This window comes from Columba livia, unplaced genomic scaffold (genome assembly GCF_036013475.1).
Source record: "Columba livia isolate bColLiv1 breed racing homer unplaced genomic scaffold, bColLiv1.pat.W.v2 Scaffold_140, whole genome shotgun sequence".
NCBI classification, from domain to species: domain Eukaryota; kingdom Metazoa; phylum Chordata; class Aves; order Columbiformes; family Columbidae; genus Columba; species Columba livia.
The window spans coordinates 131,448-154,297 of record NW_027043036.1 but is presented as its reverse complement, the minus strand read 5'-3'; the positions used below and the strand labels follow the sequence as shown (position 1 = coordinate 154,297).

At 52.1% G+C, this 22,850-nt stretch overlaps 2 protein-coding genes across 2 annotated transcripts; one reads left to right on the top strand and one right to left on the bottom strand.

Moving 5' to 3' along the window:
• The first annotated feature begins 10,774 nt into the window (after window positions 1-10,774).
• On the top strand, window positions 10,775-12,048 carry LOC135577805 (olfactory receptor 14A16-like). Its single transcript, XM_065047926.1, has one exon. It carries the CDS (start codon window positions 10,775-10,777, stop codon window positions 11,705-11,707), a length of 933 nt encoding a protein of 310 aa, XP_064903998.1. The 3' UTR covers window positions 11,708-12,048.
• A 4,141-nt stretch (window positions 12,049-16,189) lies between these two features.
• On the bottom strand, window positions 16,190-20,740 carry LOC135577778 (olfactory receptor 14A16-like; the record flags this gene model as incomplete). The annotated part of the gene is made up of 2 exons (XM_065047900.1): window positions 16,190-16,294; window positions 20,276-20,740. Coding segments are annotated over 2 exons (570 nt in total), but the record flags the coding sequence as incomplete, so codon positions are not given.
• Between the last annotated feature and the right edge of the window lie 2,110 nt (window positions 20,741-22,850).

The window sequence follows — 22,850 nt, the reverse complement described above, 5'->3', positions numbered from 1 at the left end:
TTTAGCACCTTTTCTGTGTAACACATTCCAGGAAGGCCTCACCTGGAGGTCCAGCTGCTGAGGTGGAGACTTGTGACCTGGACCCCATGGCTTTCGGGCAGAGGGTCTGCTGGGGAGGAGAGGAGACCAGGGGTTGCACTTGGAAATGTGTCTGCACGGTGGAGGAGGGCAGGGAGGGTTCTGAATCCTGTCTCAAGCACTCCTGGTAGCAGCTCCCTCTCCCTGCTCATGTCTCTGTTGCCTGCATCTGTGTCTCTGTCCCTGGTCTGCTCCCTTACGGTGTCACAGACCCCGTTCCACCCGCTGTGTGCTCAGCTCTGTCCTGCTCACACCTCCTGGCACTGCCCAGGGGCAGCTCTGTGTGTGCAGGGGCTCAGGAGCAGCTCAGACACGTCCTAACGAGAACTGGGGTCTCAGTGTCTGCTCCAAAGAGAGAAATAAATCCCCGTCTCCCACTGCACACCCAGCCAACCAAGAGTGGAAAACTGAAAGAACAGACTCCTTTCCTGGTAGCTGTTTCTCTCTCAATGTTGTTGTTCATGAGGACCCTCTGCCATGTCTGTGGGGGGATCTGGAGCTCTGAGCAGCCCTGTCCCACACAGCCCCCTTCAACCCCACAAGCTCCCTGCCTGCCCTGCCGGGGGTCGCTCCTTCCCCCCACAGCTGCTGCCATGGGATCTCCCGGGCAGGCTGAGCGCTGACCCTGGCAGGCGGCAGAGTCCCTGCCCGGCACAGCCCTGGGGTGCAGGGACCCTGCTCTGCAGGACAGCCCTGGGCACCCCTGGGTGCTCACCCGGCTTCACAGCTGTTCAACATGGCCTGACAAGAGCCCCGTCCTTACAGACCCCACAAGCTGTGCCTGTGCCAGTTTGAGGAGATGCCTCCAGGAGCTAAAGCTGCACTGCCCCGCACCCAGAGACTTACCATGGCAAGGGCTGCAAAGGTTTCTCCTCCAGTGAGCTCTCAGTCATCCTCCCAGTCCTGACCACCTTTAATCTCTCTCTGCCTTGCTCGTCTCCTGAGATCCCCAGGCAGAGCCCTCAGCCCTGCTGCGTGTGCAGAGGAGCTGCTCCTGGGCAGAGCTGTCTCTCTGCAGCGCTGCCGCTGCCATGAGCTCCCTGTGTCCCAGGAGCCCAGCCCAGCTCAGCAGCACAGGAGCAGCACAAGGCGCTTTAATGACCCCTCTGTTGGAATTGGTGCTGACTGCATGGACCTCAGACTCTGAGGGGAACATGAAGAAATTCTCAGGAAGTCAAACTCACATGCAAACTCCAAAGTTTCCTGTAATATTAATGGGTCCCACTGAGGGACACAAATGAAGAACAGACCCCAGAGTTTGGTTAGAGCAGAAAACTGGAGGTAGAGATGACAGGTCAGGAAAAGCAAAGTAAAGGTCTCTCTAATGCTCAGTATCCCTGGATGTGTTTCATTAACTAAGGACTAAGCCCTGACCCCCAACCCTGGGGAGTCAGATCCTGTCCCTCCCATGTTGCCCAGGGCCCTTCCTGGGACAGTGTGATGTGGGGCTGTGCAGGGCCAAGGGCAGGACTATGGTCCCACACCTCCCAGGTTCCTGGCTGGGGACAAGTAAGGTTTTGGAGCTCATTGACAACGTCTTCCTGACACGGGTGACTGAGGAGTCAGTGAGGTGAGGTGCACTGTGGGACTTCACACTTACAAACCAGAAAGAGTTGGTCAGGATGGAACAGTCAGGGATGGGAAAGTGGAGCTGAGGCTCCTGGGAGATGAGAACAAGGCCAAGAGCAGGATTTCAGGAGAGCAAGATTTGGCCTGCTGAGGGACCTGCTTGGGTCCTATGGGATATGACCTTGGTGTCTGCAGTGCTTTTCTCTCCCATCTCCTCCCTCCTCTCTCCCACCTGCTGTTGTGCAGCGTTTTTTACCCTTTCTCAAATACAATATCCCAGAGGTGCTGCCAGCATCACTGAGTGGCTCAGATTTGGAAAGAAGTGGGTCCATCTTGGAGCAGCTGAAATCAGCTCTGTCTTACATTGGTCAAACTCCTGTTGTCTTCCCAGAGAGGTGACAACTGTAGCACACCCACACTCACCCCCATTTCCAGGACTTTGCCATGTAAGCCCAGTACAAGGTGACAATGTGTTATTTCTTGCAAACTACTTGATCACGGAGAAGAAATGCCCACAGTTCCGTGGGCAACTGAAGGAAGTCACCAGTCAATGAGCAGGTTCCTATGTGGAAATGTAATTGCCCTGGCATTCATTGACCATTCAAAGTGGCAGGTGCCAACACTCCAGAGGATCTTGGGCCAACTGCTTAACATGGCTGTCTGGTGGGCCAACAAGGGTGATGCTCACCTGGATCTGGAACTGGAAAACAAGGAAACCCTGGTGAGGGATGTGAACATCAGTGTCCACCTTGGCTGTTGTGACCAGGACACAGTGGGGTCCCAGGCACTAGAGGGGAGGGAGGAAGGCCAGCAGCAGAGCACAGGCTGGTGGGCTCCAGAGGAGAAGACTTGGACATACTGGGGGATGGTGGGCAAAGTGGTGCCATGGATTTAGATCTGAAGGCTGAAGGAGCTCGGGAAATCTGATAATCCTTACAGGACAGCCTGCTCCAAGCACTAGAATGATCTCTCCAAGTACCCCTGAACAGAAGCATTTATCTTGTGAGGCTGCTCCTCTGCACTGATGGAGCTCCAGGGCACAAAGGCAGCACACAGGAAGTGGAAGCAGGGGAAGCTGCAAAGGAGGAATTTAGAAACCTTGTCCATGGATGTGGGGATGATGACAAAGCTGCCCTGGACTTGATACCTGCACGGGAAGGGCAGCAAGATGAGCTGACAGAGCTTCACTTGCAGTAAGAGAATAGACAGGGTGGACGTCGGCCTGCTGCTGAACTTCATAAGAGTAGAATCAGATGGGACTGAGGTTCTTCATGGCTTCTTTGCCTCCATCTTCACCAGCAAGGTCTCCTGGGACTTTGTTCCTGAGGGCAGGAGTCTGGAGAACACCCAGCAGTGGATGGGGCTCAAGTCAGGGGTGAGCTGAGCAAACTCAGACACCGTTACAGAACAGGAGATGGGTCACTTGACCAGCTCCCTTAACACAAGTATCGCTTTGCACAGCACCTGAGATTGCCAGGAACACCCACCTCTTGGTCCAGAGGAGTGTGACTCCTCTTGAGGTGTCCTGGCCTGTCTCCTCACTCACATGGGGATTTAGGCACCCACTTTTCTGACATATTCAGTCTTTATCAGGAGATGCAAAACATTAATATGAACTGGAGTCTGCTGATACCACCTGTTCTGGAAAGGGAGGGAAGGCCAAGCACGGATGGAAACAGAAGAAATTTGGCTTTATTGCTATTTATGATGGAAATGCTCTCTGTTTGGCTATTCCTGAAATCTCTCTAATAATCCACACCAGACTTGAAGCCTTTAGGAAAATGATGCACAGAGCCTTGGCTTGTAAGAGCATTTTGGATGTTAGTGAGCCCTCTGCTGCCATGATCCTGAACTGCAGCTACTGAAGCTGAACAAACCTCCAATGAAGTGAAAGGCAGAAGGAAACCCCAAGTTTCTGAGGGTGTTTGCACCCCATGAAGGGCCATCAGTGACACAGCTGTGAAGGAAACAACCAGTGCAAGTCCCTGTCCCTGGAAGCTGGTGAAGGAAAGACTTGGAGACACTGGTCACAGGTGGTGAGGGCCATGTGGAGGTGGCTCTGATGCCATGTCAGCCCTTGATGCTTGTTCATCACCAGAATGGCTGAGCCCTGACCCCTGGGACCTGGTAGATCTTTCTCCAGCGTTTTTCAAGGCTCTTCCTCTGGTCAGTGTGAGTGTTTTGTGTTTTGGGGGTGGTGTTTATGTCAAGTGCTGTTGCTTTAACTGCAAGGCTCTGGTGTTCTGTGGAGTTGGAAATGCCTGTGAGCTCCTCACAACTCATCCAGCTTCTTTCATACACCTGGCAATGGTCACCAATCACCTCAATGTCCCAATCCCACACTTGCTTGAATCCCCTATTTGGATCCATCCCCATCACTCCAGGAGGTTCATGGATCCACCAGGCTCATGGATGATTCCTGAGGACCATCCAAGTGTGGGCAGTGTAAGAGAGGAGCAGAGCAGGGTCAGCTCATGGGCCATGACTGAGCACAGCCACCCCAGCAGCAGCCGTTCCCCATCTCCCAGGCACAGCCATGCCCACAGCATGCAAATGGCACTGCCATACATGATTAGCCCAAGAGAGTCCTTTCTTCCTTCCCTGTTCCCAGGAAAATCTTCCTCATGTTCCTCCTCCACCTGCAGACATCAACTGCTTTCCATTTCTGGGCTCAGACATGGCTGGAAGGGTTCACTGAAGCCATCAGCCATCTCATTGCTTCTCCCTGACATGCCCTGACCCTCTCCCACACCTACAATGGCCAATCACGGCTGCTCATGGGTCCTGCTCTTCAGAAGAGGCCTCGAGATTCTTGGTTCTTCCTGGTGCTTATTATGAGCTTCCTCGCTCTCTCCAGAGTTCATGATGAGCTTTCTTGTCCATAACAGCCCCTTTATGACCATGTCTCACTAAATGGTTGTGTTTGTATGATCATTTGTGCAGAAAGGGCAGTCACAGGACAGCACCCAATATGTCAAACTGATGCCCAGTGAAATGCCGTAAAGCCCTGATGAGTTCCCCCTGTGTCTGTGTCTCTCCTGGAAGGAGTCTGTCCCGAGAAGGGGATCCAGCTCCTGCCACTCTCTGCAGAGGCACATGAGCAGTGTCCACCACCTGGGGAAACAAAGGGTGACGTTTGCCAGACACCCTTCATCTGAACCACTTAGGTGTGTGCTTGTGGATGAGGTATGGAGCCTTATAGTGCAAATACCTATTTAATTGTCATTGCCAGAGGGGTGACCACAGATGCAGTGTACTATTTTACAGATATGTAAATATAAGCATATACGACTGACATTCCTAGACATGTTACACAAACAATTGAAGGATTATTCATGCCTTTTAACATGATTACCCACAGAAGCCCAACGAGCTTTGCATCTCAGGAAATGGGATCCAGAGTCCAAGGGCAGGATGGTTTGGGCTCTGTGCTGGGATCTGGAAACTGAAACGTGCTCCCATCTCCCAGCCCCCTGCCCTCCTCAGTGAGGGTGTGAGACATTCTGCCAGCGAGGGCTGAACTCACAGCCATGACCAGTATCTTATGTCCAACTGCAGCCAGTGGTGTCCTGCCAGCTCAGGATTGAGCTTCCATTGCTGGAGGTGTTTTAAAGACGTGGAGATGTGGCACTTTGGGACATGGTTTAGTGATGGACTGGGCAGTGTTTGATTTACGGTTGGACTGCATGTTCTTAAGGCTCTTTTCCAGCCTAAATGATTCTCTGATTCTCTGATTTGGGTTGAAACCGTTTCAATCCCATCACCTCCAGCTTCTCTCAGAGGCGGCTGTTGTGTGGCACAACTGTCCTGGCTCTCCAGGCAGGTTGGGCACTGGGTTGGTGCCTGCATTGGCAGTTTTCCCCTTCCTGGGGTAAAAGGCTGTTGAGCAGAGACAGTTGTAGAGATTTGGGTCACAGGGGTTTGCAGCAATCCTGTCAAACTCTGAGCAGGATGAGCTTTGGAGCCCAGGAACAATGGAGATGCTCTGAAGGATGTTTGTGAACAGTGGTGCTGGCACTAGTAACAGTAACAGGGAACTCCTTATTCTCACTGATGATGAGGATGAACTAAAGCTCTTTAATTTCATTCCTAACAGTCATTCTTGCTTTTCTAAGCATCTACTACACCTGAGCAGTTGTGTCTTGGAATAAGTTTTTAGAACATGCTTTTTCTCTCACTTGTTTTTTGTTTTAATCATTTAAAGAGTACACCTCTTAGACAGAATTACTCCCAAATTGTGTTTCTTTCATTATTTTTCTACCTTTTAATTATTTCTTACGTGGTGTGATAGAGGTTGCATAGGAGAACAGTTTACTTTTGAGACAAAGAAGGCCAAGGAACAGATCCCAGGTCAGTGCAAAGGCCCAAAGGAAGCCAGAATCTTTATGTGTGTGCACTGACACACACTGTCACCTGCATTTCCAGTCTCTGCAGTCCCAACCGTGCAGCAGAGTCTGGAGTTCTGAGCTCCCTTCATCTGCCCCGTGTGACACGTGTAAAATGGAACTGCCCCAGTCCAATGGCTGGTTTTGATTCTCTTCACAGCCTGAAGCACCACATGGGTCAGGAGACAAGCCAGGATACCCAACCAGGACTCACATGCTCTGCTTTTACAGCTCAGGTGTTCCCGGGAATCTCAGCAGACATGTCACGCTGATATCTGGGTGCAAGGAGCTGGTCAAGTGTCTCGTCTGCATTTCTGTAACGATGGCTTTGCTGCCTGGCTGATGTGCAGACTCTGTAAATGGATGCTGACACCTCTTGAACAACCTGCTATGGAAGGATTAGCAAGATGGGCTGTTAATTCGTAAAGGGTATAAGACAGCGAAAAATAAGACACTGGGTGGGGACATATGGAAAGGGATGCACAAGATGTGGTCAGGGCCATTTGGCGGCCCTTGTAAAGCAGCTCTGGACCCTCTGTGAATTATTCCTGTGGTCAGGGAGAACCTGAGAGCTTTCTCTAAATTGAAAACATAAAGGAGAAGGAAGGACAGCGTCATTCAGGCTCCAAGGGAGCTCAGGACATGTCTTGACCAACCTCCTGCTCACAGCAGGGTCAGACCAGATTGCTCAGGGCTTGATCCAAACACATCTTGGTCACTTTCTGGGACAGAGTGGGTGCGCACTCCTGGGAAACAGCTTCCAGTGCTGGACTGTCCTCAGGACTGGAAAGTTTCTCCCTTTCTACAGCACCTTTCCAAGCCCAACCATCCAGATTGTTTTTACTCATCTACTTACACACTGACACAGACCAGAATTTACTGCCTTGGACACAAGAATATTGCAGGGGATGACACTGAATGTCTTGCTGACTTCCAGGTAACAGACCACCAATGTTCTCTCCACATCCACAACCCTGTCCTTTCCTCACAGAAAGCAAAGAGGATGGACAGGCACAACCTGCCCTGGGAAAACCCCATCACCTTCTCTTCCAGACACCCAGAAATGGGGTCCCAGTGGACATGCTCTGGGGCACAGCCCTTAGTTCCCCTGCTCACCCACTGGCCATTTTGAAAAGTGCACACACTGTGTGAGAGCTGCCAGTGGTCAGGGAGTCCCCCCAGTCTCCATGAGCTTTCACAGATGATGGAGAGTGGCCTCACTGTGACACCGTCCTGCTGTCGCAGCTCCTGGGATGCTGCCCCTGCTGTCCCATAGACTGGAGAGGATTGTGTTAGTTCCAGTCACCCATGACTTGATCCACATCCACCTCTGTATTTTCTGTCTCCAGCCACAGAGGCCTGGGACACATGGCTGGGGAAGAGGGAGGACAAGAGAACACAGGGATTCTCACCTCTTTCCCTTATTAAATTCATCAGTCACCACACAGGGTCTTTGTTTGTCCTTTAACTGTTCCTGCAGTAGTAACAGCTCATTATGGGGCCCTTGAATTGCCTTACAGGTCTGGACTGAGCTTTGATCTGGACTGTTGCTGTGCTTGGAGGCTGCTGTCCTTGAGACCAGATGAACTCACTCCTGCCACCCTGCCTGGCAGTTCATTCCATCCGTGTCACAGCTCTGTCTGCAGCACTGACAGCTCCAGCTCCCCAGTCAGGTCCCTGGCTGAGGACATTGCCTCACATCTGGGCTGAGCCACCCCAGCTGTGGCACCAGCCCAGCTCTGACCTGCCACAAGAAACCTGGTACCAAGTGTCCAAGAGCCCATGTGTGCAAAGGCTTTGAATCAGAGCACAGACATGACATGGCCAAAGACTGATGAATGTCTCTCTAGACCGAGGAGTGTAAAACCAGAATGAAATGCCTAAGTTCATTCAACTGAAGATATTCCTCCCCTAGCCTGGAGAAATTAGATCCTTTGCTGTAACATTCCTGGTGTCCTGTCTAATGATGGGACAAGAAAGATGATTGTCATACCGATTTATTTTTTAAAATGAAAAATACAATGCTGGCAAGAAGTGTCTCTGAAGAGGAGAGAGAATCAACATCACTGATTACTTCAGGTTGTTTCAAAGGATGTGCTCCTGAAGCCCCAAGGACACCTGGAGGAGCCCAGAGGGGACAGAGAAAGGGACATCATGGGCTGCTCCTGTGCTGCTGAGCTGGGCTGGGCTCCTGGGACACAGGGAGCTCATGGCAGCGGCAGCGCTGCAGAGAGACAGCTCTGCCCAGGAGCAGCTCCTCTGCACACGCAGCAGGGCTGAGGGCTCTGCCTGCAGCACCGAGGGCACAGGAGCTGGGCAGAGAGAAGGAAACACAACCTGGGGTGGGAGGATGCTGAGATGTCACTTGGAGAGAAATCTTCAGAGATATAAAGCCTGTGGCTACAGGTCATTTCATCTGCAAATCATGGTAGGATCTCAGAAAGCTGTCACATTGCAGAGCCTGCGAGAGATGTAAGTACAGCTCTCAGAGGTTCTCTGATCAGAGGAGAGGATGTGCTGCAGAGCAGGGATTGCCTTCTGCACTGTCAGAGTGACAAGACGTGAATGCTGCGTTCTCCCCAGGGTGGCTGTGGGGTGTAAATGGAAATGTGCAGGCAGGGGTGCCCAGGGCTGTCCTGCAGAGCAGGGTCCCAGCACCCCAGGGCTGTGCCGGGCAGGGACTCTGCCGCCTGCCAGGGTCAGCGCTCAGCCTGCCCGGGAGATCCCAGCAACACTGAGGGGAGAAGATGTGGTGGAGGAGCAAACCCTATTGGGCAAGAAAGGTGCCTCTGCTGTGGAGAGGGTGCTGTGTGGGTCAGGGTTGCTCACACATTCAGATCAGCCCCAGCATTTTTCCAAGTGGTTGCCTCAAGGAGAAGATCAATGCAAGGATTGCCAGACAGATAAGGAGCTTTCCTGAGCCTGTCTTTTCAGTTTCCTCTCCCAAGGGCTGGGGGGTGCAGGAAAGAATAAAATGAAAATGAGCTCTCATGCTTAAACAAGTCACTGAGACTCCTGAACTGCAACTCTGAGTGATCAGTACATCTGCCAGAAGGCTCATGACATCCCTTCACCACCCCTCTGCCTGTGCACAGCACCTGCATCACCTTGGCTGGACCCGTCAGCCTTAGTCTGACCTGTCCTGTTTTCCAGCCTGCAGACAGGAAGATGCCCCCAGGCAGTGCCCTGTGAACAGGCAGGATCTGTAGGGCCGGGGGGAGGGCACAGAGGGTGGGATGGTCTGTGAGCACTGACAGGGAAGAGACATGGACAGGGAAACACCTCCCAGGGGAGAATCTCCAGGCAGCAGGGAAATGATCAGAAATGAGAGGAAACCAAACCCGGAATGGTTATGGGAGGGAGAACAGAGAAAAGTCCTGTGATCCCCTGCAGTGCAGATCCCTCCTGTGAGCAGCCCCCTGGCCTCCTGTCCCACCCAGCAAAGCCTCTGCCCTCAGGGCCAGGGGCTCCAAGGCATGAAGCAGCTCCTGTGCAGCCAGAGCTCCAGTTCCTCTGCAGAGCACAGGGGCTGAGAGCAGCTGCCCGGCAGTGTTGGTGTCTGGGAGGTGCTGCACAGCTGGGGAAGGGTGACGCTGTCTGAGTGCCCGGCTGCCTCTGCCCTGGCCTCTCTCACACCCACCCTCACCGCATTTTCCTTCTTGCTCCCCTGCTCTGGGTCACTGCTGTTGGGATCTTGTTCTTGCTGTCAGGCTCTCTGGGGATGGCAGTTTCAGCTGCAGAGTCACAGCCTGAGCTTGTGGGTCCTTTCCTGCAGGTGTGTCCATGGGCACACGTGTCCCAGCTTTGCTCTGACCTGTGGGGTGTGGGCAATGCAGTCTGTGGGGCTGGGGACTGAGCTGAGTCTTCCTCAATCAAATGCCATCATCAGGACACTTGGATATCTCCCTGGGTTTCCTTCCAAGCTGTGAGCTTCCCTTCATGATGTAAACCTTTCCTACAGCATCTGTGTGTCATCTGAAAGCCCCACGGAAAAGCAAAGATTCTACAACAGATAAAATGCTGTTTGGTTTGTGAAATGAGACGTGTCTGTCCTGTGCTAAATGTGGGGTGCTGAGACCTTTGGAAAGGGTGAGACCTGTCATGTTCTGAGGTGGATCCCTCTGCTCTCAGCAGTGCCTGGTGGCTTTTCAGGGTAACATGGGAGTGTGATCAGTCCCCATCTCAGAAAGGTGCCAGCCCAGGGCAGCTGGAGCAGGACAGAGGGACAGAGCAGCTGCCCTCACTCTGCACTGACCCACAGGCACCCTCTGGTCTCGCAGGACTCGCTCTGTTCTCCCTGAGTGCAGCAGAAATGCTGCGGGTTTCTGACACACAACAACACTCTGCAGTGAATATGGAGGGAGGTGTAAAAAAATCTGGAAAGCCCAAACTACCTTCACCATCTCTGTTCCCTATCACTGGGAAAGCAAGTGCTGACAGCCCTTCTGTATTAGCAGAACCAGGACAGTCCCCATGGTTCCTGTGGCCCCACTTCTGCAGAGCTGGGCTGACTTAACGTGAGCCCATGGGCAGAGGCCCTGCTCTTGGTTGCACATTTTCCAGCCCCAAGCAGGGCTGCAGCCACAGTGCTGGAGAAAGTTCTCCTAGGAAAAGAAAAGGATGTCCGTGTGTGACAGGGGAGGGTCTATGGGACTTGGTTTCATTTTTGTCGCAGAACTCTTCCCTGGCTTCTCACTGTCTTTTTTTTCCTCATGACAGCGCCCCATGCTCAGGAAAAGCAAATGTCCAACAGCAGCTCTATCACCCAGTTCCTCCTCCTGCCGTTCACAGACACACGGGAGCTGCAGCTCTTGCACTTCTGGCTCTTCCTGGGCATCTACCTGGCTGCCCTCCTGGGCAACGGCCTCATCATCACCACCATAGCCTGGGACCAGCACCTCCACACCCCCATGTACTTCTTCCTGCTCAACCTCGCCCTCCTCGACCTGGGCTGCATCTCCACCACTGTCCCCAAGTCCATGGCCAATTCCCTCTGGGATTCCAGGGCCATCTCATACTTGGGATGTGCGACACAGCTCTTTTTGTTTCTCTTCTTGATTACAGCAGAGTTTTATCTCCTCACCGTCATGTCGTACGACCGCTACGTTGCCATCTGCAAACCCCTGCACTACGGGACCCTCCTGGGCAGCAGAGCTTGTGTCCACATGGCAGCAGCTGCCTGGGCCACTGGGTTTCTCAATGCTCTGCTGCACACGGCCAATACATTTTCACTGCCCCTGTGCAAGGGCAATGCCCTGGGTCAGTTCTTCTGTGAAATCCCCCAGATCCTCAAGCTCTCCTGCTCACACTCCTACCTCAGGGAACTTGGGCTTATTGTGATCAGTGCCTGTTTAGGTTTTACGTGTTTTGTGTTCATTGTGGTGTCCTATGTGCAGATCTTGAGGGCCGTGCTGAGGATCCCCTCTGAGCAGGGACGGCACAAAGCCTTTTCCACCTGCCTCCCTCACCTGGCCGTGGTCTCCCTGTTCCTCAGCACTGGTGTGTTTGCCTACCTGAAGCCCCCCTCCATTTCTTCCCCATCCCTGGACATGGTGGTGTCTCTTCTGTACTCGGTGGTGCCTCCAGCAGTGAACCCCCTCATCTACAGCATGAGGAACCAGGAGCTCAAGGATGCCTTGTGGAAACTCATATCTTACAATTTCCTAAAGCATTAAACTGCCCATCTGCTTCTACATTGGAGTTTTAGGGTAACTAATTACAGGCCCAGCTTGTCATCTGGATTTTCTGTTGTTGTTGGTAGTTTTTTTTATTGTTCTAATGTTGTCATCCCATTTCTTAATTCACTGTCTGCTTTTCTGTTATAACCACTGGCTGTGTAAATGAGGAGCTGTGCTCTCCTTGTCTCTAAATAAAATAAAGGGTTCTTTAGTGACTTATTTTTCACTATATCCTTCCTGCAAGGCCTTTTGGAGCTTCAGGGACAGTTCTTGTGATGGCTGAAGGGTAAAAGAGTCCATCCTGGCAGCCCTGCCAGGGAGCAGCAGCGCTTGTTCTTCCAGAGCTGTTCTGGTTCCACTCCCACACTCTCCTTCTCATCCCTGGGGTTGGTGCAAGGCCTGAGTGCTCTGGCAGCTTGGTCACCGTCCTGCTGTGTGTCAGTGCTGTGAGCGCAGGCAGGGACAGGCAATGGGCACTGCTGTGACAGAGCTGGCCCCAGAACAGCCTTTCCAGATAGAAAGGTGATCTCCTTAGGGCAGAGAATGAAGGTTTAGTTCTTATTACAAAGATTCTCTCAAGAACATGCCCAAGAAAGTGACCTATATATGAAACCTCATTATACAGCTGAGCAGTGTGTGTGTGCAGGGCTGGCACACAGCAGTGTCCTCTCACAGCCAGGCTCCTGCCAGAGACCTGCAGGACCAGCAGAGCAGGGGCTGGGCTGTGCCCCTGTGCGCTGGACACCCCATCAAATCTGCCCCAATCATCATGGACTAATCCCTCACAGCCTTCATTTCCAGCCCGGACCTCTCGCCCCAGTTCAGAGAGGTTCTTTGTCCTTACCTGTAAAGACACTGAATGAGTAGGTCAGATGTCCATGTTTGCATTGTACAGATGAGATGTGGGTGTGAACATCATGTATGTGAGGTGAGATGAACCGAAGTGAGCGCCAATGCTGTCAGATATTCAGGGGTGCCATTTTGCACCTGGGACACGTCAACCCTGTCTGTACATACAGACTGGGAGATGAGATGCTGCAGAGCAGCTCTGCAGAGAGGGATCTGAGGGTCTGGTCAACAGCAAGTTGAACATGAGCCACCAGTGTCCCTGGAGCCAAGAGGGACCGTGTCCTGGGTGCAGCCAGCACAGCACGGCCAGCCGGGCAGGGAGGGGATTGTCCCGCTCTGCTCTGTGCTGGGGTGGCCTCACCTGCAGCATTCACTGTGTGCAGGGATGGGGACACAGGGTAAAAGGAGATAAAGCTACTGGAGAGTGCCCAGAAGAGGCTACAAATTTGTTGAAGGGTTTGGAGGAAAAGCCGTATTAGGAGCAGCTGAAGTCCCTGGCTTTGCTCAGGCTGGAGAAGATGTGATTGAGGGCAGAGCTCATGGGGCTGCAGGTTCCTCAGAAGGGAGCTGAGCTCTTCTCTCTTGTCTCTGGTGACCAATGACAGAACCCAAGGGAACGGCATGAAGATGTGCCGGGGTCAGACATGAGGAAAAGGTTCTTCACCCAGAGGTGCTGGACACTGAACAGGCTGCCCAGGGAGGTGTCACAGCCCCAACCTGACCGTGTTCAAGAAGAGACTGGACAACGTCCTCAGACACACGGGGTGACCTGTGGGGTGTCCTGTGTAAGGACAGGAGTTGGACTCCATGGTCCTTGTGGGGCCCTTCCAGCTCAGGACGTCTATGAAGGCCTGTGGGACAGACAGCGTCCCGAGGTCATTTTACATTGGGAGGAACCTCACATGGAAACTAAATGCAGCACTGGGCTGTGCTTCCTTTAACCAATGTCCCCGTGTCCATTCCCCATAACGTGGGACATCTCAGATGAGTGCAGAGCAGGGTGACACACCACAGGGCTGAGGTGCCTCCCTCAGGAGGCCAGAGGGACACTGTGACTCCTGCCTCTGTGTGTGAAAGGAACAGACTCTGTCTCTGAGCATCCCTGGGTGCATAAGGAGTCCATGAGGTCAGCTCAGACATGGATGCCTGACAGACACTGACATTTCTGTGTGTGACTCCAGGAACAAACCCCACTGGCCCCGGCAGATCAATCTCACCTGCTCCTGTTTGCTACACCATCCTTACCCATGACTCTGGATTGTGGTCTCAAACATGCCAGAGCCATCAGAGAGGTTCTGAGGTCCTTGGAAAAGGCAGTTGTCAAACCTGCCTTCAAGAAGGGCAGGAATGAGAATTGTCAGAATTACAGGCTACTCAGCCCAGCTCCATCCCTGGGAAGGGAATGGGACAAGTCTTCCTGCAGCCATGTCCAGACACTTGGAAAACAAGGAAGGGATTGCTGAACCCAAATGTGCAGGGAAAGAAGGGCACATCGTGCACATGGAAATTCGCAAGGTGTCAGACATGGTTTCCCGTGGTGTCCTTATAATGCGATTGGTGCTTTCTGTGCTAAAGAAGTGGATGTTTGGTGTAAAGTTGGCTGGATGATGAAGCCCAAACGTCACCAGTGGTACAAAGTGCCCACAGAGCCAGTTACCAGTGGGATCCCTCAGGGACCAGCACTTGGGCCAACACTGTTGAACGTCTCTGTTCTCCCCCTGTATGATGTGACACAGTGAACCTTCAGCTCCTTAGTGGATGGTGCAAAGCTGGGCAGAGGCCTTGGACAAGCTCACCTGGGTCACCCTGCCCTGAGCAGGACAGTGAGACAAGATGGTGTTCACACCTGAGTTGCTCTGTGATTCCAGGAATCTTTCCCTTGGAAACGTTTTGGAGAAGGAAGAGATGGAGGAACAAGAAAATAAAAATCCAGGCAGAGGAGGAAACCTCAAAGGTGTCAAATAAACAGAGCAGTTCTGTGAAGAATGTTTCTCTACTCAAACTGTTAGCAGGAAATCTATAACCAGCTCCCCAAACTCCCTGTTCTGCTCATTGGCCCCTGGGATTTCCAGCACATTTCTTTACATCAGATTCTGCACTGAAGTTTGCACTGATTGTTACAGCTTCTTCGCAGAATTGCTTCATGTTTCCTTAGAGAACTGGATGTAAACAGGCACCGGGGAATTTTTAATTAGAGGAAACAACAAAGGAAAAAAAAAAAAGAAAACACAATAGAACTTAATGATGTTTCTCAGTTCTGTGGTTAAATTAAGCAGTTTCCACTGAGGTCCATTGCCATAACTCAAGAGTTGCCTGTAGGGAGTAGGAGAGCAACTGCTGAAAGACTTGACCTGCCTGAAGCTCCAAGCAGAGTGAGAGCTGAGAGGCTCTGAATGAGCCAAGAGTGAGAGGTGAAGAACCTCTGGGGAGCGATGGAAAGTGCAAATGTCCAGACAGGCTTCTGAAGAGATGAGTTCAGACACGGGGAGCTGGGTGAGGACAGGTGGAAACTCCTGGATGTGCAGGGGATTAAATACACATAGTGATAGACAGAGTCCTGGCACTGCAAGCACAGGGAAAGGCCAACGTTTCATCTCCCACAGTCCGTACACAATCTGAAAATTCATATTTTGGCAGGATAGAAATTCCACAGATATTTTATTAGAAATATTGAATTATTTCATCTGATGAAAAAAAGAGTGTGGGGTTTTTTGTTCTTTTTTTGTTGTTGGTTTGGTTTTCAGTTTTGAGGGGAGTTCTCAGGTTTTTGGGCTGAGCTCCATGGTCTCTCTATAAGCACCCAGTGCAAACCTCGAGAGGCCCAGTGTACCTGAGGTGTTTGCCTGGGACTGGCGGGTATCAGACCAGACTGATAGAGCGATGGTGCTTTCATCATTTAGAATTAGTATTCAACACTTGTGCATCTAATTAGATAAGTTTCAGGACTGTAGATGAAGAGTCAGATATGTGAAGAGCACTTAGAAGATGTGATAGAAGAATATTCCAGTTGATAATAGAGAATCATAGAATTATTTCAGTTGGAAGAGACCCTCAGGACCATTGAGTCCAACCACAACCTAAATCTAGAACTAAACCGTGTCCCTAAGAACCTCGTCTAAACATCTTATAAACCCCTGCAGGAATGGTGACTCCACCACTGCCCTGAGCTGCCTGTTCCAACGCCTGACAGCCCTTTCCAGGAAGAATTTTTTCCTAATATCCAATCTGAACCGTCCATGGCACAATTTGAGGCCATTTCCTCTTGTCCTATCACTTGCTACTTGGGAGAAGAGACCAACCCCCTCCATGCTCCAACTTCCTTTCAGGCAGTTGTAGACAGTGATAAGGTCTCCCCTCAGCCTCCTGTTCTCCAGACTGAACCCACCAGTTCCCTCAGCCGCTCCTCATCACACTTGTGCTCCAGCCCCTCAGCAGCTTTGTTGCCTCCTCTGCACTCTCTCTAGTGCCTCAATGTCCTTATGATAAGGACCAGATTCAAGGTGCAGCCACACCATTTCCAAGTACAGTGGCACAATCACTTCTCTAGTCCCGCTGGCCACACTATTCCTGATAAAAGCCTGGATACTATTGGTGGCCTTTTTGGCCACCTGGGCACACACTGGCTCCTGTTCAGCTGCTGCCGACCAACACGCCCGTATCCTTCTCCACCAGGCAATTTTCCAGCCGCTCGTCCCTGAGCCTGTAGCGCTGCCTGGGGTTGTCGTGACCCACGTGCTGCACCCGGCAATTGTTAAAATTCAGACAACAGACCTCAGCCCAATGATCCAGCGGGTCCAGATCCCTCTGCATGGCCTTCCCATTCTCCAGCAGATCAACACTCCCACCCAGCCTGGTGTCATCTGCAAACTTACTGAGGGTGCACTCGATACCATCATCCAAATCATTGATAGAGATTAACAGAACTGGCCCCAATACTGAGCCCTGGGGCCACCACTCATGACCGGCCACCAACTGGATTTGGCCACAACTCTATGGGTGCGGTCCTCCAGCCATTTCTTTACCCATCGCAGATACACCATCCAGGCCATGAGCTGCAGCTTCTCCAGGAGATGCTGTGAGATACAGTGTCAAAGGCTTTACTGCAGTCTAAGTACACAACATCCACAGCCTTTCCCTCATCCACTAATTGGGTCATCTTGTCATAGAAGGACATCAGATTGGTCAAACAGGACCTGCTTTTCTTAAACCAATGTTGACTGGACCTGATCACATTGTTCTCTGGTATGTGCTGTGTGATGTTACTCAAGATCATCTGCTCCATGACCTTGCCCAGCACAGAAGTTACACTGACAGTAGTTCCCCAGATCCTCCTTTTGGCCGTTCCTGTAGATGGGCATCACATTTGCCAACTGCAGAAAAGCTGTAACAACCAGGCGCAAACTTCAGTAGAGAATCTGATGTAAAGAAAAGTGATGTAACTCCCAGGGGGAGTTTGCTTGGTTTGCTTTCTGAAGCAGAAAGGAGGAGCCATGACCTGCAGGCAATGGGAAGGGGGATCCTGTTCCTCACACACGGCTCAGGGCTCTTCCTGGGACCGTGGGATGTGGGTGTGCAAGGCCCAGGGAAGGACAACACTGGGACAACAACTTCCAGCTTCCCCATGGGGCTGCAAGGAGGCACCGAGGCCCCAGTGCCATGAGGACATGTCTTCTCCTGGGCCTCAGTGGCAGAGACAACTGCCCTGGCCAAGGGGACAGAGACCTGGGTTCTGTGTGTCGCTTCCAGCCTTACAGCGCCCTTTGCCATCTCCACCACAGGTTGTTCTACACGGTGCTACCCCTGCCCCTCTTTCCCTGCAGGCTGCAGACACCCATCTCGCTTCCCCACCTGCTCTCACCCAGCATTTCTGCACCTTCACTGCTGTGTCTGCACCCTCACTGGCTGCTCTTTGGAACACAAACCATGGGCTGATCCAGCTCCCTCTGGGTCACCTCTTGCACCACAGCACTGCCCTTCCAGTGACATTTCTTACTCCTGATATCCAGTCCTCACCTTCCAAGCTGTACTTTCTGACATTTTTTTGTCTTTCCTGCCTCTTCCCACTACCAAGGGAGGCTCAGCCACCTCGTAAACTGCTCTTCATGCAGGGAAACCAACACATTATGCTTCTTGAGGTCTTTTACCTGACCAGAGAGAAGTAACCTCCCCATGATCTCCTAAATCCCATGAGTGCTGCTGGCCTTTCAGCTTCTCTGATACACACGACCATGTCCCTGCTGCTGTCCCATCATGTTCCCAGGTGGGATGGATGTGACAACCTGTCTCCAAGATCTCTTCCTGGGTAGGATCTGTCATACTTAGGCTGAGGTTCTTTCCCAACCATGTCCCTGCTGCTGGGCTGTCACCACCAGAGACAAAACTGGCCTCACTGTCCCCTTCACAGCCACAGGATTCTGACTGGATTATGAGTGTCTGAGACACAACTGAATTCATAATACCATAACTATCCATCACCTTTTTTATGGCCCAGGACCTGATCAGATAAAAGTACACTTGTTTTATCAAATTTATCAATTATATTCCCTACTAGAGATTTGAGTTGAAAAACACTCTTCAGAGGAACTGCTGTATTTTTGTTGACAACATTTAGAACTCCTTTTCTGTCTTTTATTCTTTTTATTCTTCCTCTGCCTATTCTGCCTTCAAAATCCTCTCCAAGGGAAAGACTCATTGAATCACAGAATAACTCGAGGTTTGAAGAGAGCCCTTGTCTCACTTGTCTCACTGTTCTGCTCCAGGCAGGGTGAACCAGGCGAGGTTGTTCAAAGGTTCCTCACAATTATTCATCATCCACAGAGAAGCTGAATGTGCACTCGTCACATCATAGAGAGGGAGAATAAAGACGTTTAACAGTGTTGGTCAAAGTGCTGGTCACTGAGGGATGCTACTAGTAACTGGCTGCACGGAGGGCTTTGTACCGCTGATGACATTTGGCTTGATTGTCCAGCCAACTTCCCAGCCACCTTCCAATTCTCCAGCCCAGAGATCACTGATCTGGCTACTAGGACACCAAGGAACACCATGTCTGTGACCCTGCAAAATTCCGTGTATGGCGGCAGGGTGACCAGCTGTTAATTCTCCTTCATGCTTTTCATGCAGATGGGTTCGATATCTGCCTTTCCAAAGACCTCAGAAACCCTCTTACCACTTTGTCTTGCTTTTGAGAGCACAACGCAGAATCACAGGCAAGGGTGACGGAGCAGACAGGAGCACTTGCAATGAGCCTGTCCCAGCAGCTGAGATGAATCTCACTGGGACACTGAGGTTTGTTCTTGGAGTCACACACAGAAATGCCAGGGTTCCATCAGGCATCCAGATCTGAGTTGGTCTCAGGACCCCTTCTGCACCCAGGGATGCTCAGAGACAGTCTGTCCCTTTTACACACAGAGGCAGAAGTCACATTGTCCCTCTGGCCTTCTGTTGCCACTCCAAAGGGGTGGGAGACACCTCAGCTATGGTGAGTCACCCTGCTCTGCACTAATCTGAGATGTCCCACGTCATGAGGAATGGACACGGGGAGCTCAATTAAGGAAGCACAAGCCAGTGCTGCATTCAGGCAGTTTCCCATGGGGTGTTACTTCCAAAAGGAAGTGACCTCAGAACCTTGTGTGTGCCACAGGTTTTCATGGAACCCCAAGGAACAGTTGATGGTGTTTGTGTTCACTCATGTTCATGTCACCTCACATCCAAGATGTGCATGCTCACATCCCATCTGTACAAAGCAACACAGACTGCTGAACTATTCATTGAGTGTCCATCCATGGAGGGAAGAAAAACCTCTGTGGGTGAGAAGCGAGTGCTGGAAATAGTGGTTGTGAGGGATCAGTCCATGGTGATTGACCTGGGGCTCCTTCCATGGGGTGTCCAGTGCACAGGGGCACAGCCCAGCCCCTGCTCTGCTGGTCCTGCAGGTCTCTGGCAGGAGCCTGGCTGTGAGAGGACACTGCTGTGTGCCAGCCCTGCACACACACACTGTTCAGCTGCACACCGGTGTTTCATCTGTGAGTGACTTTTGTAGGAATACGCTTGAGAGAAACTTTGCAAGAAGATATAAACCATCATGCACTGCCCTGAGGAGATCACGTTTCTATCTGGAAAGGCTGTTGTGAGGCCAGCTCTGTCACAGCAGTGCCCATTGCCTGTCCCTGCCTGCACTCACAGCACTGACACACAGCAGGACGGTGACCAAGCTGCCAGAGCACTCAGGCCTTGCACCAACACCAGGGATGAGAAGGAGAGTGTGGGAGTGGAACCAGAACAGCTCTGGAAGAACAAGCGCTGCTGCTCCCTGGCAGGGCTGCCATGCCAGAGCTGTTTTCCCCTCCACCCACGCACAGTAACTGTCTCTGCAGCTCCAAAAAGCACTTGCAGGAAGGATACAGTGAAAAACAATCACTAAAGAGCCCTTTATTTTGTTTAGAGAAAAGGAGAGTACTGCTGCTCATTTAAGCAGCCAACAGTTATAAAAGAAAAGCCAACAGTGAATTAGCAAGGGGATGATAACATTATCACAATAAGAAAACAACCAACACCACCAGAAAATCCAGTTGACAGGCTGGGCTTGTAATTAGCTACATTAAAACTCCTGTATAGAAGAAGATGGACAGTTTATTGCTTCAGAAAACAGTGGGATATGAGTTTGCACAGGGCATCCTTGAGCTCCTGGTTCCTCATGCTGTAGATGAGGGGGTTCACTGCTGGAGGCACCACCGAGTACAGAACTGACACCACCAGGTCCAGGGATGGGGAGGAAATAGATGAGGGTTTCAGGTCAGCAAATATGCCAGTGCTGAGGAACAGGGAGACCACGGCCAGGTGAGGGAGGCAGGTGGAAAAGGCTTTGTGCCGTCCCTGCTCAGAGGGGATCCTCAGCACGGCCCTCAAGATGTGCACATAGGACACCACAATGAACACAAAACAGCCAAATGCTAAACAGACGCTGACCACAAGAAGCCCAAGTTCCCTGAGGTAGGAGTGTGAGCAGGAGAGCTTGAGGATCTGGGGGATTTCACAGAAGAACTGGCCCAGGGCATTGCCCTTGCACAGGGGCAGTGAAAATGTATTGGCCGTGTGCAGCAGAGAATAGAGAAACCCAGTGGCCCAGGCAGCTGCTGCCATGTGGACACAAGCTCTGCTGCCCAGGAGGGTCCCGTAGTGCAGGGGTTTGCAGATGGCAACGTAGCGGTCATAGGACATGATGGTGAGAAGGTAAAACTCTGCACCAAGCAAGAAAAATACAAAGAAGACCTGGATAGCACATCCTGCATAGGAAATGACCCTGGAATCCCACAGAGAGATGGCCATGGATTTGGGGACAGTGGTGGAGATGGAGCCCAGGTCGAGGAGGGCGAGGTTGAGCAGGAAGAAGTACATGGGGGTGTGGAGGTGCTGGTCCCAGGCTATGGTGGTGATGATGAGGCCGTTGCCCAGGAGGGCAGCCAGGTAGATGCCCAGGAAGAGCCAGAAGTGCAAAAGCTGCAGCTCCCGTGTGTCTGTGAACGGCAGGAGGAGGAACTGGGTGATGGAGCTGCTGTTGGACATTGGCTGCCTGTGGGCATGAGGACCTGTCATAGGAGGAAAACATAGTGAAGGTTTAGATGAGACTTCTCTGGGAATCATCAAAACCATTTCCCACAGACCCTCCCACAAAGAGACACTTTTCTTTTTCCAGGAGAACGTCCTGGCTGAGCCCTCGTATGTGCTTGATGAGTGTGCAATGAAGAGCAGGGTCTCTGCCCAGGGGCTCCTGAGGACTCAGCCTGGCCCTGTGTGATCGGGTGGGCAGGGGCCAGTCCTGGGGTTCAGCTTTGTCAGCTGGAACCGCTCCTGGTGCAGAAGGGACTGTCAGCATCTGTACCCACAGGCCTGAGAAACTGAGTTTGAGAGGTTTGGTGTTTCTACAGCTCCTTCTGCCCTCCCACCCTGGGGAGTGTTGTTGGGTGTCAGAAACCCTCAGCATTTCTGCTGCACTCAGGGAGAACAGAGCGAGTCCTGTGAGACCAGAGGGTGCCTGTGGGTCAGTGCAGAGTGAGGGCAGCTACTCTGTCCCTCTGTCTTGCTCCAGCTGCCCTGGGCTGGCACCTTTCTGAGATGGGGGCTGATCACACTCCCATGTTACCCTGAAAAGCCACCAGGCGCTGCTGAGAGCAGAGGGATCCACCTCAGACCATGACAGGTCTCATCCTTTCCTAGGGTCTCAGCACCCAACGTTTAGCCCAGGACACACTCAGCTCATTCCCCAGCCCCACAGACTGCATTGCCCACAGCCCACAGGTCAGAGCAAAGCTGGGACACGTGTGCCCATGGACACACCTGCAGGAAAGGACCCACAAGATCAGGCTGTGACTCTGCAGCTGAAACTGCCATCCCCAGAGAGCCTGACAGCAAGAACAAGATCCCAACAGCAGTGACCCAGAGCAGGGGAGCAAGAAGGAAAATGCGGTGAGGGTGGGTGTGAGAGAGGCCAGGGCAGAGGCAGCCGGGCACTCAGACAGCGTCACCTTCCCCAGCTGTGCAGCCACCTCCCAGACACCAACACTGCCGGGCAGCTGCTCTCAGCCCCTGTGCTCTGCAGAGGAACTGGAGCTCTGGCTGCACAGGAGCTGCTTCATGCCTTGGAGCCCCCGGCCCTGAGGGCAGAGGCTTTGCTGGGTGGGACAGGAGCCCAGGGGGCTGCTCACAGGAGGGAACTGCACTGCAGGGGATCACAGGCACTTTTCTCTCTTCTCCCTCCCATAACCATTCCGGGTTTGGTTTCCTCTCATTTCTGATCATTTCCCTGCTGCCTGGAGATTCTCCCCTGGGAGGTGTTTCCCTGTCCATGTCTCTTCCCTGTCAGTGCTCACAGACCATCCCACCCTCTGTGCCCTCCCCCTGGCCCTACAGATCCTGCCTGTTCACAGGGCACTGCCTGGGGGCATCTTCCTGTCTGCAGGCTGGAAAACAGGACAGGTCAGACTAAGGCTGACGGGTCCAGCCAAGGTGATGCAGGTGCTGTGCACAGGCAGAGGGGTGGGGAAGGGATGTCATGAGCCTTCTGGCAGATGGACTGATCACTCAGAGCTGCAGTTCAGGTGTCTCAGTGACTTGTTTAAACATGAAAGCTCATTTTCATTTTATCCTTTCCTGCACCCCCCAGCCCTTGGGAGAGGAAACTGAAAAGACAGGCTCAGGAAAGCTCCTTATCTGTCTGGAAATCCTTGTATTGATCTTCTCCTTGAGGCATCCACTTGGAAAAATGCTGGGGGTGATCTGGATGTATGAGCAACCC